General features: G+C 55.3%; 1 protein-coding gene across 1 annotated transcript; it reads right to left on the reverse strand.

Annotated features, from left to right (window-relative positions):
* Positions 1-4,152: 4,152 nt before the first annotated feature.
* Positions 4,153-8,178, reverse strand: TESK1 (testis associated actin remodelling kinase 1; the record flags this gene model as incomplete). The annotated part of the gene is made up of 10 exons (XM_084238132.1): positions 4,153-5,036; positions 5,301-5,415; positions 5,519-5,608; positions 5,708-5,791; positions 6,274-6,364; positions 6,517-6,599; positions 6,921-7,067; positions 7,579-7,627; positions 7,737-7,858; positions 7,960-8,178. The coding sequence occupies 10 exons, from the start codon at positions 8,176-8,178 to the stop codon at positions 4,153-4,155; spliced, it is 1,884 nt and encodes a 627-aa protein (XP_084094258.1).
* Between the last annotated feature and the right edge of the window lie 6,652 nt (positions 8,179-14,830).

Below are 14,830 nucleotides of genomic sequence, written 5' to 3' on the forward strand. Positions count from 1 at the left end.
AGCAGATCCTGTTGGGGAGAGGGGGGTGGCAGTGCAGATCACACTGCAGTGCAAATCACACTGTCCAAAGCAGCAAACCCAGGTCTCATTCTTGACACCGATGTCAAGGATCTGGAAAGCCAGTGAACTTGGATGTGATCTTGGATGGGAACGTGGATGTTTGCACATTTTCCTAAAGAGAGGGTCTATAGGCTAATTTTCAGTACGTCTGAGATTCCCCCAAAGGTTAAGAATTACTGATTGGGGAGGTGCAGTCTGGTGGTGGGACAAGGCAATTAAAGCTCCCATGGGGGGTGGGACTCACAAGGAGGTGGGTGGGGGTGGTATGGGGCAGGGATCTGGGTGGGGTGTTCATCCATGTTGAAAGACAGAGCCCAGCTCAGTCTGGGGATGAGGGAGGAACCACATGCAAGGGGAGAGGCTGTGCCAGAGCAGGCTGAGGTTTGAGGCAGGGTGCCAGGCCCTAGGCAACTGGGATGTCCATGGACTGGTTATCTATGGTCGAGGTTAGGCTCAGTTTCCTGCAGGGCACATCTGGATACTCCTTCAAGGTCTAGACAGCAAGATTATGTGCACACCCCTCCCTCCAGCGCCTTCATTTCTTTAACCTTATTCTCTAAGACCCTCAGTTCCATGGCCACAGCTGCACCCGAGCTGCTCTTCTGCTGAAAAGCTGGTTTCGGATCTCCACTCTGAACACACTGTCCGCCCCTCCAGCCTTTCCCTATGCTTCTTCAACCTCAGTGATGCCTCCAACCCACGGACTCCCCCCCCCTCCCGCCTTCCCACCAGCTGGCACCTGGCCTCACCTCTCTCCTCCCATCTTGAATTCCAGGGCCCATCCCTTCAACCACTCCTTGTTCCTCTGTCCTGTGCTTCCTTTTTTTTTTTTTTTTAAAGATTTATTTATTTATTTATTTATATAAGCACTGGGTACAGTCAGAAGCGCAGGAGGGTGAAAGAACTCACCAGAGCCAGAGCGGGGAACAGAACAAGCAGACTGACGAAGTACACTGCTGAGGGCAGCAGCGGGCAGCAGGAGAGGTCTGCGCGCCATGTGGGACCCTCGCTGGTGGCCTGGGAGCAGCCGGGGATCTAAACGGCGCTGCAGAGGCTGCGGGCAGCTTCCCAACCCAGCGCCACCAGGGAGGCCCTGTCCTGGTGCTTCTGTCGGGCAATAGCTCAATTCTGGATGAACTCACCTGCCCACCTTGCCCATGGCTGCGCCAGGCGACAAACTGTGCCACTGAAAGTCTAGTCTCAACCTTAGCTGGGGTCTCAGCCTGGACTCTGCAGTGGTTGATTTGCCCTTGGTGATAACTCCCCTCACCATCTTTCTCCTTTTCAGGCAGATGCTGTCCTGTGGGATGGATACAGATTGAGAACTATTGCTTTCACATCTCACTTACTCGGAGAACTTGGGATGAGAGTCAAAAGTATTGTACATCTTTGTCCTCTAAGCTGGCCACATTCCATGGCAGTTATCCTTCAGTAAGCACACCCTTACTCAGGGAGCGCGGTGGGTACTGTTATGTACAGGACATATGCCATCGAGACAGCAATGGCAGCGCACACGCGGTGCCGATGGTGACATGCCTTTTCCATGCAGCTTCTCCAGGAGGCTCCTGCTGACTGGCTAGTGCTGGCACGAGAGTTGCCTTCTGACCCATTTTTACTTTAGCCTGTTTCTCACCTCAGCCTTCTGGTCAGCAACGTGGGCTGCCTAACACGTTCTCGGACGCGCATGGCTTCTCAGGGGGCAAGGTCCCAGAGCTGGCGGGCAGGATTGTAGGGATTGGTTTCTGTGACCAGAACAGCCCGAAGGCTGGCAGGAATTCTCACCCAGCAGAGAGGAGAACGGAAGGGGGAGCACTTTAGGGAGGCCCTTGAAGGATGCAGAGGTAGGTCACTGATGGGCTGACGTCATGCACAAGACCGCCCAGTCCTCTTGTCAAAGCTCCTAGGTCTCCTAGTGTTCATCCCGCTCCACCAGCACAGTCTCCCCCCACCCCATTCTGCTATTTTTCATCACTCTCCACACACGTCTGGTCTCTGAATTTCCCTTCAGGGGTATAGTGACATCACAAATAAGCTGTTTCTACAAAGTAGTTCACCTGGTTCATATTGGACTGGCTTGAAACGTGGTGAGGACCGGCGGTGGACTGACAGCTATGTGAAAGGTTCTCGGTAAGTTTGTTAGGATTTTGGGGCATTTTTGACATGATAATCTCTTCAAATATACCTAATAACAAGATTTCCCTCCAATTCCACTCCCCAAAATGCTCACAAATCAGTATTGTAATTGCATATTTGTCCAATTCTATTTGATTAATAGCTCTTTAGGGTAGCCTTGTACTCTATTCTATCCTCAACAACTAGTTGCTCTTGGAAACTTTTAAAAAATTTCACTAGGTTAAGCCCTACGTCATCTTTCTCAGAAGGAAAAAGCTGAGAATTTAGCTAGGGCCTCACCGCTGAGGAAGAACCCTAGCTTTCTAAATTCCTTGGGGCCTCCCTGGTGGTGCAAGGGGTCAAGTCTCAGCACTATGAAGCTATTTGCAGCCACCACAGCCAGGGAGTGGACCCACATGGCACAGCTGACCTCTCCTATCTGGCCCGCTGCTCCCCTCAGCGGTGTATTTCGGTGAATCCGTCTGTTCTGCTCCCCACTGTCTCTTGTGAATCCTCCCAACCTCTGTACCTCTGGCATGTGCTGCAGTTCTTGTATGCATAAATCAATCAATCTTAAAAAAAAAAAATAGATTCGGGTCCCTTGACCAGGCTACCCAAACTGAGGTGGTACTTTCTCTGTCAGGGCTGTACAGGGCACTAGAGCCTCTTCAAAATAAGGGAGAAGTAGGGTAACTTTGAGGATTAACCCAGGGACCCTCAAACAGGGTAGTCCCCTATGTTTGTTCCTGAACTGGCGCTCCCATCCTTAAGACTTCAGACTTTCCTCCCCCGGGACCTAAGGCCTCTTCTGGTTGGAGTCTAAACATCTGTGTCTGAACCAGCCCACACGTGGCCTTGGGCAGACAGGGTGAGCTAGGGGAGACTTGAGTTATGTTTTATGCAGGCAAGGGGAGAGAAGGGATGATGGGACTGGGGTGGGGGGCAGCAAAGCTTATCTCAGTTCTATTTCATTACTCTTAGAAATTATGAAATATATGAATATGAAAGATATGAAAAATATGGCAAGCTGGTACTTAACTCCTGGACAAGTCTACTGGAGGAGACACGTACTTCTTCACTACTACCCTGCATTTGTCAGAGGGTAACATCCAGGTCTCCAGATGGGGATGGCTCTTTGCACTGAGCTGGTAAGTGTGAGGGATGGGACTGAGGCATGGAGGGAGGGGTACTAGCGGGAGGGGCTGAGAGCAGGGTCAGAGGTCAGAAGAAAACTTGTTCTTGGGAGAGACAGTCATGTCTGCAATATCCAGGGTCTGCCTCTTTAGGAGTGTTGGGCAGGGCAGGCCTGGCACTGAAAGAAGGTTGGCAGTGGTATGGCTGTCCAAGGAGCTGGGGTGAGCGAGATGAGGGCTCTGAGTGACAGTCAACTGTAGGACTTACGGATAGTTAACTCTGAATTTCAGGTACTCATGCCAACACGTGCCTGCGTCCTGCGTCTCAGCTGCAGCCTACAGCTCCTAAGATCACCTCACTCTGTCTGGACAGTGCTGGCCAAAGGTGTATCTCTGCCTAAACTTCTAGCCAGCCGGCTGCCTGCTTGAAATCCTGTCTCAGAAATTGGACTGTTTCTGGAAAAAGGGTTGAGAAGCCTCTAGATGTCTTGGCCTCTGCAAGAACCTCCCAAAGTGGAATGCAGGGAGCTGGGGTGGAGGGCGCACGGGCTAAGCGGATGGGGCAGCCCGGAGCCAGCCAGGCAGTTTTATTGAAATATTTTTAAATAACTTGCACGTGTTAGTCTCGTGTGTCAGCAACGCTGTGTCTGGTTCAGTGATCCCCATGGGAGAACAAACCCAGGGGCTGGAGAGGAAATGCTCTGTCCCTTGAGTCCACGCTGAGGTCCCCCGTGTGGGGAGCAGAGCCGGGCAGCCCATCCAGGGCTGGCACTGTCCAACGCGTGTGCTCTGTCCTCAGGGCGTCCTGAAGGCCCAAGTAGGAGACCTGAGGCCACAGGCCCCACTGCTACGAGCGCGCCCCAGGCAGCTGCAGGCTGGGTGTGGGTGGCTTGGCATGGTGTCCTCGGTGGCAGAGGAGACTGCCCGCCTCACAGTTCAGGTTGCGGTAGCGGGCAACAGCTGGTGTGGGGCGGGGGCACATGGACAGGAAGCCAAAGCTGAAGGGGCCGAGGCAGCAACCTGGACAGGGCAGCCCCTCCTCGGACTCGCGGGGAGCTGCAGGGGGCGGCGAGGGTTCTGTCCGCTCCAGGGCTGCTGCCCGGGGCAGGCTATGCTGGGCCCGGTTCCAGGGCTCCCCAACCCAGCCTTGTGGGGAGTTTACCACCACAGCTGGGGGGTTGTTGTTAAGGGGGGGTCCCGGCCTCGGGGACCAGGGCTGAGAGGCTGAGGAGCAAGTGCTGATGAAGTTGTCTGTGGCCACCGCCAGGGGCAGCTGGGGAGCGGGTCCTGGGGGTTCTGACTCGGGGCTGCTGCCCTCACACTCCATTCTCTCTTCAGCAGAAGGGCCCACAGCAGGAGGGCCAGGCCCCGGCAGCGCTGTCTCCATTCGTCGGGGGAGCTCGGGGGATGCCGGTAGCGAGCGGCAGCGGCGGGCGGGTGTCCCGGGCTGGACAAAGGTCTCCGGCGTGGTCACCAAGGGCATCGGGGTAGAGGGCAGCGGCGATGGCACAAGGGGCACGGGGGCGACCGGCTTGCTGGGTGTGTCCAGGAGCTTGATCTTGCCGCCCCTGAGGTCTTCCCGCAGCGAGAAGGGGTTGACTCGAGTCAGACTGTCCCCCCAGTTGGGGGGCGATTCTGGTGACGGGGGCAGGAAGAGGTCGGACCGGCTTCGGGAGAGCCGGGGGTCTGGCCGGGGAAGCATGGCGGAGGCGCCCTCTCGCGGAGCAGCCCCTGCAGGGAGAGAAGCCGCGGGCACTGACCCGAGCTGGCGGGGCCTCGGCACAGGGTGCTCTGGCGAGGGAAGGATGTCACCTCCGGCCCCCTTTTCTTTCTCTTCCCCCTCCCCTCCCCTCCAGGCTCTGGATTAGAAAATTACCTCCTCTGAGATGTCCTCTGGCCTCCCCTGCCCCCAGCCTCCTGGACTAATAAATACATAATCCCCTGGATTGGGAGGAGGAGACAGGCCAAGGCCTTGGTGGGGAGGGGCTCACTCACCCTGCCTGTGTGCCGGGGGAGCGCTGGTGACCGGGGCTGGCTCAGGCAGCTGCTCCAGGATCCACTCCAGGTGCTGGGCGATGTCGGTGAAGGGGGCACGAGTGCTAGGTTCCATCTGAGGGGTAGAGACGGGGTCCAAAAGAGGGCCCGTGAGCTCGCCCCGACCACCTGGAAGCCAGCTGGCGGGTGGGCGGAGGGCAGCAGAGGGACGCGCTTACGCTGCAGCAGTGGATGGCCAGGAGCAGGAAAGGCAGCGGGCAGTCGTCCCCCACCAGGGTCCGGAAAGCCGACACATCCAGGCCAAAGTCCTGCGGGGACAGGGGAGAGGGGCGTCCACGTCAGCCTTCCTGGGGCTCTCCTCCTGCCCAGCCGGGCCCGCAACCACCTTTCACGCCCAGGGAGCTCACTTCAGTGCGGGGCAGGTAGTCCGGATCCGCAGGGACGCGCGCGATGAGCTCGCAGAGGACAATCCCAAAAGCAAAGACATCAGCCTGGGGGTAGGAGATAGCGTCAGGGCACTGGTGCCCCCTTCACCGACATCACCCAGCACCCAGAGTGGTCCTGGAGCAGCTGCCTGAGCCAGCCCCCCTCGGCAGCGCTCCCCCGGCACACAGGCAGGGTGAGTGAGCACAACCTCTCCACGAAGGCCTTGGCCTGTCTCCTCCTCAGAATCCAGGGGATTATGTGGGGGAGACAACGCTTATTAGCTGAGGAGGCTGGGGGTGAGGGGAGGCTAGAGGACATCTCAAAGGAAGTGACAGTTTTCATGTCAGGATTTTGATAGAATATGCCAGAATTTGGGGAGCAGTCTTGATGGTTTTCACGTGTTGGAGGGGTACTGTGAAAGACAAGGGGGATCTTGGGGGCTTCTGAGTATCTCACAGAGTTGTTGAGGAACTGGGGATGAGGCCTTGTAAGAGTATCTCGGGGGGTGTCTGGAAGGCCTTGGGGATCTGAAAGGCTGATGTCTTACCTTCTCATCATATAGCTCACCCCGCAACACCTCTGGGGCCATCCAGTAAGGGGACCCCACCACAGCCAACGGCTCCTTCCTCGCCCCTTCCCTGTCAGGGTGGGGGCAGAGTGGTCAGAAGCCTCTATTCAGACATCCTCTCCAAGCAGAAAGGGGCGAGGTGCGCCTCCCCCCACCCCCCCACCCCCTGGGGGCCTCCCGTAGGTAGGGGCCTTATGGGAAGTTTGGGGACAGGGTGTTTACCTATACACAGGGATCTTCTCAGCCAGCCCGAAGTCACCCACAACAGCTGTGAAGCCTCGGTCTTCCCGTCGGATCAGACAGTTCTGATACACAGACAGCATCCCACACACCCGTGACCTTCAGCTCTCTGACCTCCCGATAAAAACCCCGAACCCCTGTCATTCCAGAACAACCCCAACCCTCTCTGGTCTCCCAGTTCACCATGCACCTCAGTCTTGCACCATCCTCCATCACTCCACTCACTCCCCTCGGAACACTCCCCCTCACCTGAGTACCCCATTCTCCTGTGCCCTGCTACTCCATCATCTGCACAAACTCATTGCCCACATGCCAACATCCATAGGCTAGGTACAGCCTAAAATCTCAACTCCCCTTTCATGCCTCCACCCACTGGTCCAGCCTACCTTGGATGTGAGGTCTCGGTGGAACACACCTTTGGCATGCAGGTACCGCAGGCCCCGGGCAATGTCCAGAGCCAGGTGGAGCCTTACGGTCCAGGACAGGGGTTCAGGGGAGCTGAGCAACTGTTCCAGGGTTCCCCCATTCATATACTGGGGCACAGGGGGAGGAGGAGGGAAACGAACATGAAGGTTCCCGTCAGCACTCTAAAACTCCCGTTTATAGCCAGGGGACACGGAGAATCAGAAGGGTGAGTCCGTGCTGTAGGGTCCCCCATTCATGTCCCAGGGCTGCCTGTCCCACACAAGTGGGGCTACTGAAATGTAAATGATCATGTTTACATAAAACTAAATCTGTCATTTGTCAGCCACACCGCTGTGTCTCCAGGGCTCCGGGGCCACACGTGGCGAGTGGCTGCGGTTTTGGAAGCGCAGATAATACAGAACATTTTCATCACTGCAGAAAGTTCTAGTGGAGAGCACCGTTCCGGGGGACCAGGGGTAGGGCCCCGGGGTCTTTCATTTGTGGCCCGCCCAAAGGGATGCTCAGGGACGCCTCCAGGTGCTGCTGCCTGTCATTACTCCTCTGTAGAGGCACCTGGTGGCTGCCTCCCCCTCCCTTGGGGTGCTAAAGGGGGGTTCCCTCTCCGGGGCCCAGCCTCACCTCTGTAAGAGCGTGCAGCTGCCCCTGGTGCACACAGACCCCCATGAACCTGGAGAAGGAGGGGGACGGTGGAGCAGGCTGCAAAAGCCCCCGCCCCTCCACATCTTCACTTTTCCCGCGGGATCCCTCCCCTCCCCGGCATCCTGAAGGCCGCTCACCTTAGGATGTTGGGGTGCCGGAGCCGGTTCATCAGCTGCACCTCCCGCAGCGTGTTCCCCCGGTTGCTGGGGAGCCTGTTCATTTTCAGCACCATGACTTGCCCTGACTGTCGGTGCCGAACCTGGGGGCGGCAAGCGGAGCGGTTCCCGGGTCCGAGCCCCCCAGTTCCCGGCTCGCGTCCGAGGCTTGGTCCCGCCCCCCCGCCCTCCGGGCCGGTCCTACCTTGTAGACCTCGGAGAAGAAGCCGGCCCCGATCTTCTCCGCGCAGTGGAAATCGTCCACCCGCGCCAGGCTGGACACGGCGCTGCGGAGGGCCCGGTAGGAGGAGGGGCGGCCCCGGCCCGGGCCTCCGCCCGCGCCCCCCGGCCCGGGGGCCCCCTCCCCCGGCGCCTCCCCGGGCCCGGGCCCAGGGCCCCGCAGCGGGGGCCGCTCCCCGGCCATGGCCGGGCCCCCAGCCCGGGCCTGCTTCACATGGCAGGGTCCCCGGGGCCCGGGCAGGCCGCGCTCGCCATGGGCACCGGCCCGGCCGGATCCCGGCGCCGGGGCGGCCGCTCCCGCCTAGAGAATGGGGGTCCGGGGGAGCCGGCGGGCCCGCCCCCGCCTCCCGGCTCGCGGGGCCCGGGGGACGCCGCTCCGCTCCGCGCTGCGCGAGGCCGCGGGCTGGGCCTGGCCTGGGCCGGGCGGCGGCGGTGGCGCTCCCGGGCGCCGGCGGGCGGGCTCCCCGCGGGCGGAGGCGGGCGGGCGGGCGGCGGCTGCTCCGCTTCGCCGCCGGGGCTCGGGCGCCGCGGCCTGCGGGGGGCGGGGCTGCGCGCGCCGCCGCTTAACCCCTTCCCGCCCGGCCCGGGGCGGCGGCCACGCCCCCGCAGGTGAGCGCCCGGGTCGGCGCCCGCGGCCGCCGCGCCCTAGGCCCGCGGGGTCGGGGCGGCGCGGCGCGGGGCGCGCATGGCCGAGCGGAGGGGCTGAGGGGCGCGGGAGCCGAGGGGGCGCGCGCGCGGCTCCTGCGGCTTCCCGTTCCCGGGGCGTCCGTCCTCCCGGTCCGCGCGGGGCGCTCGGCGGGGACCTGGGGGGAAGGGGCGCGAGTCCTGGGTTCCGAGGACCCGAGGGCGGAAAAGGGGAGCCCTCGGGGCCCGGCGCCCCGGAAGCAGCCCACGCCTGCCCGACCCCCGGGGTCGACCCCGGCACCCCGAACCCCCGGACTCCCTGGCGCTTTCCACCCGCGGGCCGTTGTGAAGCCCCAGGGCGGAGCTGAGCCCTCCTCGGCCCAGCCCGGGGGTGACCCCAACTTCACCTCACGCCATCCAGCCTCCCTCGGGCACGGTTCAGAGTCCAGCGCCGCCGCCCGGGGACCACCCAGCCTGGACCTGGGTTGTGTCCAAACGACCTCGCGGCACCGTCTCCGCCGGCGCGGAAGCCCCTTTCTCCGCGCGATCCCCGCCCGTCATGGAGACCCCTGTTCACTCAGACACCCCCTTCGGGGACCCCTCTTCTTCGGCGAGACACCCCCGCCCCCATGGGACCTCCCCCCAGTGTGATACCCCCACCCTCGGTGTGCCCAGCCCCTCAGTGCGAGGCTGTCCTCTGGGCGCTCCCCCGCGCGGGGACCCCTCCTCTTGGAGTGACTTCACCAGCCATTGTGACCCCCTCCTCTCAAAGTGACTCCTCCCCGCAGTGTGGCCCTCGTCAGGGTGAACCCCCCAACTCCGCTGTCAGGAGAACCTCTGCCCCCTCAGCCCGGAGGAGGCGCCGCAGCTGTCCTCTTTTTATTTATTTATTTAAGATTCATTTATTTATGCATACAAGAACTGGGGTACAGGCCAGAAGTGTGGGGGCAGGGTGAGAAGATTCACTAGAGACAGAGCGGGGAGCAGAACAGGCAGACGGACTGAAATACACTGCTGAGGGGAGCAGCGGGTGAGACAGGAGAGGTCTGCCGCGCCATGGGGGTTTCTCCCTGGCGGGGGAATCGAACTCGTACTGCAGAGCCTTCGGTCTGCTTTATAGGCAGCGTCTTAACCCCTTGCGCCACCAGGGAGGCGCCGCAGCTGTCCTCTTTAAGTCGGCGGGTCTCGAGTGCGCATGTGCGATCTCAGGACCTGTGCCTCTCCATACCCGACGCTTCCGGTTCTCGCTAGCTCCACCCCCTCCGCCGGTCGAAATAGCCAATCGTCGCGGGGCACGAGGGACGGCCCCCGGCACCGGGGACCGCGGGGGCGAGCGGCTGTGGCTCGGTCAGCGCGGCGCCACCTAGCGGCGCCACGGAGGCGGCCCTGCGCGGAACTTCAGAGGGCGAGGCTGAGTTCTTAAAAAAAAATTCTCAAGCGCTGCGTTTCTGTTTGTGTGGTCAGCAAAAAGAAAGTTAATATAAGGGCCTCCCTGGTGGCGCAGGGGGTTGGGCACCGCCCTGTGGAGCAATCAGCAGCCTCTACGGCACGAGTTCGATCCCCTGCCGACCAGAGAGCAACCCACATGGCGCGGCAGACCTCTCCTGGCTCTCCTGCTGCTCCCCTCAGCAGTGTGTTTCAGTCAGTCTGCCTGTTCTGCTCCCCACTCTGTCTCTGATAAACCTCTCACCCGCCAGCATCTCCGGCCTGTACCCCAGCTCTTGTGTGCATAAATAAATTAATCTTAAAAAAAATTAATATAAGCATCGTCTGCAGCCGTGACTGCCTCTTCACCGTCCTGTCCCATCTTTGTGAGAGTTTGAGCCAAGAAGTGCTGTTCATTTGTCAAGGCGCTGAGAAAAGAATAAAGGCGGTTCTAAATTATAAACGTTGTAGGAGGTTGAGAGAAGGCCAGATGCCGCCCAGAGCACCCTGCACGAGAAGGTTCCGCACTTGTTGGGAGAAAAACCCAAGACACTGACAAGTCTTCCCAGAGCCGTGGGAGACAGGCGGCTTCGAGGACCCGGGCCTGGGCCCTGGGCATCCTATGCGCTCTTCCAGGGGGAATTGGGTTCCAGCAAAACATGTTCATCACATTAAGTCAGTGTTAACATCTGCAACTCCATGTGGATGTGTGTTCTATAGTTGCATAAGATCTATAAACACTTGGAATTTGTTTCATTTCTTTAAATAATATAGTTGATAACCAGCACCTATCGGAACCTTTATGCAAGTTTGAGAATTACTGTAGTTGGTAATATTAATTCCAAGCCAAGGAGCATGTTCCTGTTTTAGAAAGATTTAGGAAGAGACTGATTTAGGAAGGAGGCTCTGACCGTGCTCCAGTCTGGAGAGAGGATGAGGAACTGAATAAGGAGAGGGATAACAGGGAAGGAGTGGAGGAAGTGTTCAACTAGTATGGAAAAACTTGCTGGTTGATGAGTATCCAAAGTGAGTCTTGTGTGGAGAAAGAGCATCAGCCAGAGTAATTTTTAAATTTCTAGTTTAGATCACTGAGTAACATCACCTGAGATAAAGGATCTAGGAGGAGGATAGAGATAATCACCATCAGCTGAAGGGTGAGGGTAAAGGAAGCTAAGAAAGCGGATGTGGTCATCCAGGTAGGGTGTGTAAAGGGAGAAATAAGCTGACAATGCGATCCTGGGGACACCAACATTAAAGGATGCATGGCAGAGAAGTTCATGAAGGAGACTGAGAAGAAACGAACTAAAGGAAGAGAATCTCTTAGAAAGCCTGGTGCCATGGAATCCAAGGAATCGAGAGTCTAAGGAAAGTGTAATAACCAACAATATTAAATAGTGCAGAGGGGTTTGCTAAAATAGGGTTTTTTTTTTAGATTTATTTATTTATGCATACAAGAACTGGGATATAGGCTAGAGGTGCGGGGAGTGAGAGGATTCACCAGAGACAGAGTGGGGAACAGAACAGGCAAATCTACTGAAATACACTAATGAGGGGAGCAGGGGGCGTGTCTCTGAGCCACGGGGTAGCTCCGGGCCCGGGCCGCCAGGGGATCAAACTCGTGCTGCAGAGGCTGCGGATAGCTTCATAGTGCTGTGCTTAACCCCTTGCACCACCAGGGAGGCCCCTACAATAAGTTTTAAATGTTCCTTGAATTAAGCTATTAGAAGATCTTGTTGTTTTTTAAACTTTTTATGATGGAAAATGTCAAACATGGAAAAAACAACAAAGCAGGAGGATAGACATACGAACCTTATTTACCTTGAATTGATCAGACCATTTTGTTGGCGACCTGTTGGTCAAAATCACTTATCCCTGCCTCAGTTGTGCTGTTGCCATAAGTGAGTGATGGTCTTTTAGCGATGTTAGTAACCAACGGTCATTGTCTAGAATAGGTTTTTTCAAACCTGGAACTATTGATATTTTGGACTAGACAATTCTTTGCTATAGGGGACTGTCTTGTGCATTGTAGGATATTTAGCAGCATCCTTGGCCTCTACCCAGTGGATGCCACTGCAGCTTCCCCAAATTGTGACAACCAAAAATATCTCTAGACATAGCCAGTCGTCCCCTCAGGGGTGAAACTGTCTCTGATTGACAGAGACACACTGCAGGGGAGGAGGCGGGAGAGGGATCAGAGGGAGGGAGGGAGGAGCACAGGGGACTGAGGTGATGGTGCACAGGTGCACTGGGGAAGGAAACTCTGTGGGGACTACACCTGGGGGAGTGGGGGGAAGCAAATATTGTTTAAAAATGAACAATGATGTAAAAAAAATAAAAATGAGCAATTTGAATAAGAAAAAAACTGATTGAGATCCACTGTTTTAAGTTCATCAATATAAGAGTTAGAAAATAATATGCTATCATTTCTTTTTTTTTAAAGACTTATTTTTATTATGAATACAATAACTGGGGTGCAGGCCAGAGGTGCAGGGGATGAGAGGATTCACCAGAGACAGAGTGGGGAGCAGAACAGGCAGATTTACTGAAATACACTGCTGAGGGGAGCAGCGGGTGAGACAGGAGAGGTCTGCTGTGCCATGTCGGTTAGTTCCCTGGCTGGGGATTGAACTCATGCCACAGTGGCTGGCAACAGCTTGACAGCTTGATAGCACTGAGACTTGAACCCCTGTGCCACCAGGGAGGCCCCCTGTTGGAATTTTTGAGATTTTTATGGTTAGTTGTTTTTGTTTAAATCTCCATTGTGACATTTATTTTATTCTGTCTTTTTCTGTACCTGTCTCTTCTTTAAAATTGTAAATCACTGAGATCAGGAACTATGTCTTATTTATCTGTTCATCTCCGTGTCAACCAGAAGGTAATTGCCTTGCAGAAATGTTTAATAAAATATTGATCTTGTGGGTTTGAAGGATAGCGTATATGTAAAGGCCAAAGAGACTGTGCTGTTTCCTTTGCTTCTATCCACTCTCTATCTAAGCTCAGAACAGTGCTATCCAGGTAACAGCCTATTTTTTTTAAAGATTTATTTATGCATACAAGAACTGGGGTACAGGGCAGAGGTGCAGGGGGCGAGAGGATTCACCAGAGGCAGAGAAGGGAGAGAACAGGCAGACAGACCGAAATACACTGCTGAGGGGAGTAGCGAGTGAGTCAGGAGAGGTCTGCTGTGCCATGTGGGTAGCTCCCTGGCCGGCTGGGGATCGAATTCGAGCCTATTTTTCCGAAAAGTTGTAGTTTAGTAAGTCTTACTTGGGGCTGCAAGTGAGGGAACTTAAAAAATATGGTTGCACTTATAAATGACTCTGAAAGCGTATCAGTTTCTGTTATTTAAACAATTTTATTATTTTTTATCCATATAATACTTGCATTGGCAAATAGAGAACGGAATTAGAATTGGAAATTCTGAATAACCATCCAGTGTTTTACATTTGTGGAATGTGATTTTACATTTTACAAATGTGGAAACTGAGGTTCAAAGTTGTTAAGTGATTTGCTCAAGCCCGTACTGTGAGTTCATGCACTGCCAGGTCTCAACCATCCAGCCAGTTTTTAGAGCCCCCTGTGTACAGCAATAAATCATCTGTATTCAGATTTTGGTGTTCTTTTAAAATATTTTTACTTCTTAAGCTACTTTAAAAACTTATTTTTTTTTTTATTTTTGCATAGAAGAACTGGGGTGTAGGCCAGGGGTGCAGGGAGTGAGAGGTTTCACCAAAGACAGAGTGGGGAGCAGAACAGGAGGATCTACTGAAATACACTGCTGAGGGGAGCAGTGGGCAAACAGGCGAGGCCTCCTATACCATATGTGGGTTAGCTCCCTGGCTGGGGATTGAACTCAGGCTGTAGTGGTGACAGCACTGAGACTTCACCCCTATGCCACCAGGGAGGACCCTGACTTCTTGAGCTGCTAAAAACAGAAACATGTATAAATATCTAGCTAACCACTGTTTTTGATAATTTCTACTTTTTGGATGTCACCCCACAGATTTGGCTTATGACTCACCCTCATCATTGACCGCTGCTTGAATTATGATAATGTGAAATAAGAAGCATTTATGAAACCCCCAACCAAAACAAGAACTGAGACTTGACAATAATAACATACACGGACCCACCGCCACCGCCAATTTTTCTCACTCTAAGTCAGGTAATCATCTGACACCGATGTTCATCATGAACTGGCGTTCCCTCTTAGTTTTGTTGCACCCATTTTTTTAAACTTAAAAAAGATGTGTTGTATATAATCTTTTGGAGTTGATTTTTTCCGTTTCAATTTTGGTGGCCTCTGGATTTGAGGAAGCTTTTTCAAATGTTCCATGATTTTCTTCTTATTCATCCTCCTCGTGGGATTCAAGCTTGCCCAGTAATGATTTCTAATCAAAGGATTTCCCTGGGAGCTATGTGAGATTTTTTTTGTTTGTCTGACAAATGTTCCGACTGATGTTTAAATTTTGAGCTATAGTTGACATATAACTGTATTAGTTTCAGGTGTACAACATAATGCTTTGATATTTGTAATTACAGACTATTTTACAGCAATTCCTGGTCTCAGTATCAAAGGCAGAACTGTAGAAAGTCGAAGACTGCTGTTTCGGAGACCTCAGAGGGCGTGTGGAAGGGGCAGGCTGTTGTGGTTTCCTTAACTGCATCTTCATCTTGTAGATGGTCGTAACCCCAGTGCAGACATCTCTCTCTACTGCCTCATTGTAGGGTAAGTGAAAAAGCATCAGGCTTTTCTGCCCTCCCGCCATCAGGATAGATGATGGATC

Source organism: Talpa europaea, assembly GCF_964194135.1.
Source record: "Talpa europaea genome assembly, chromosome: 7".
Classification (NCBI taxonomy): Eukaryota; Metazoa; Chordata; class Mammalia; order Eulipotyphla; family Talpidae; genus Talpa; species Talpa europaea.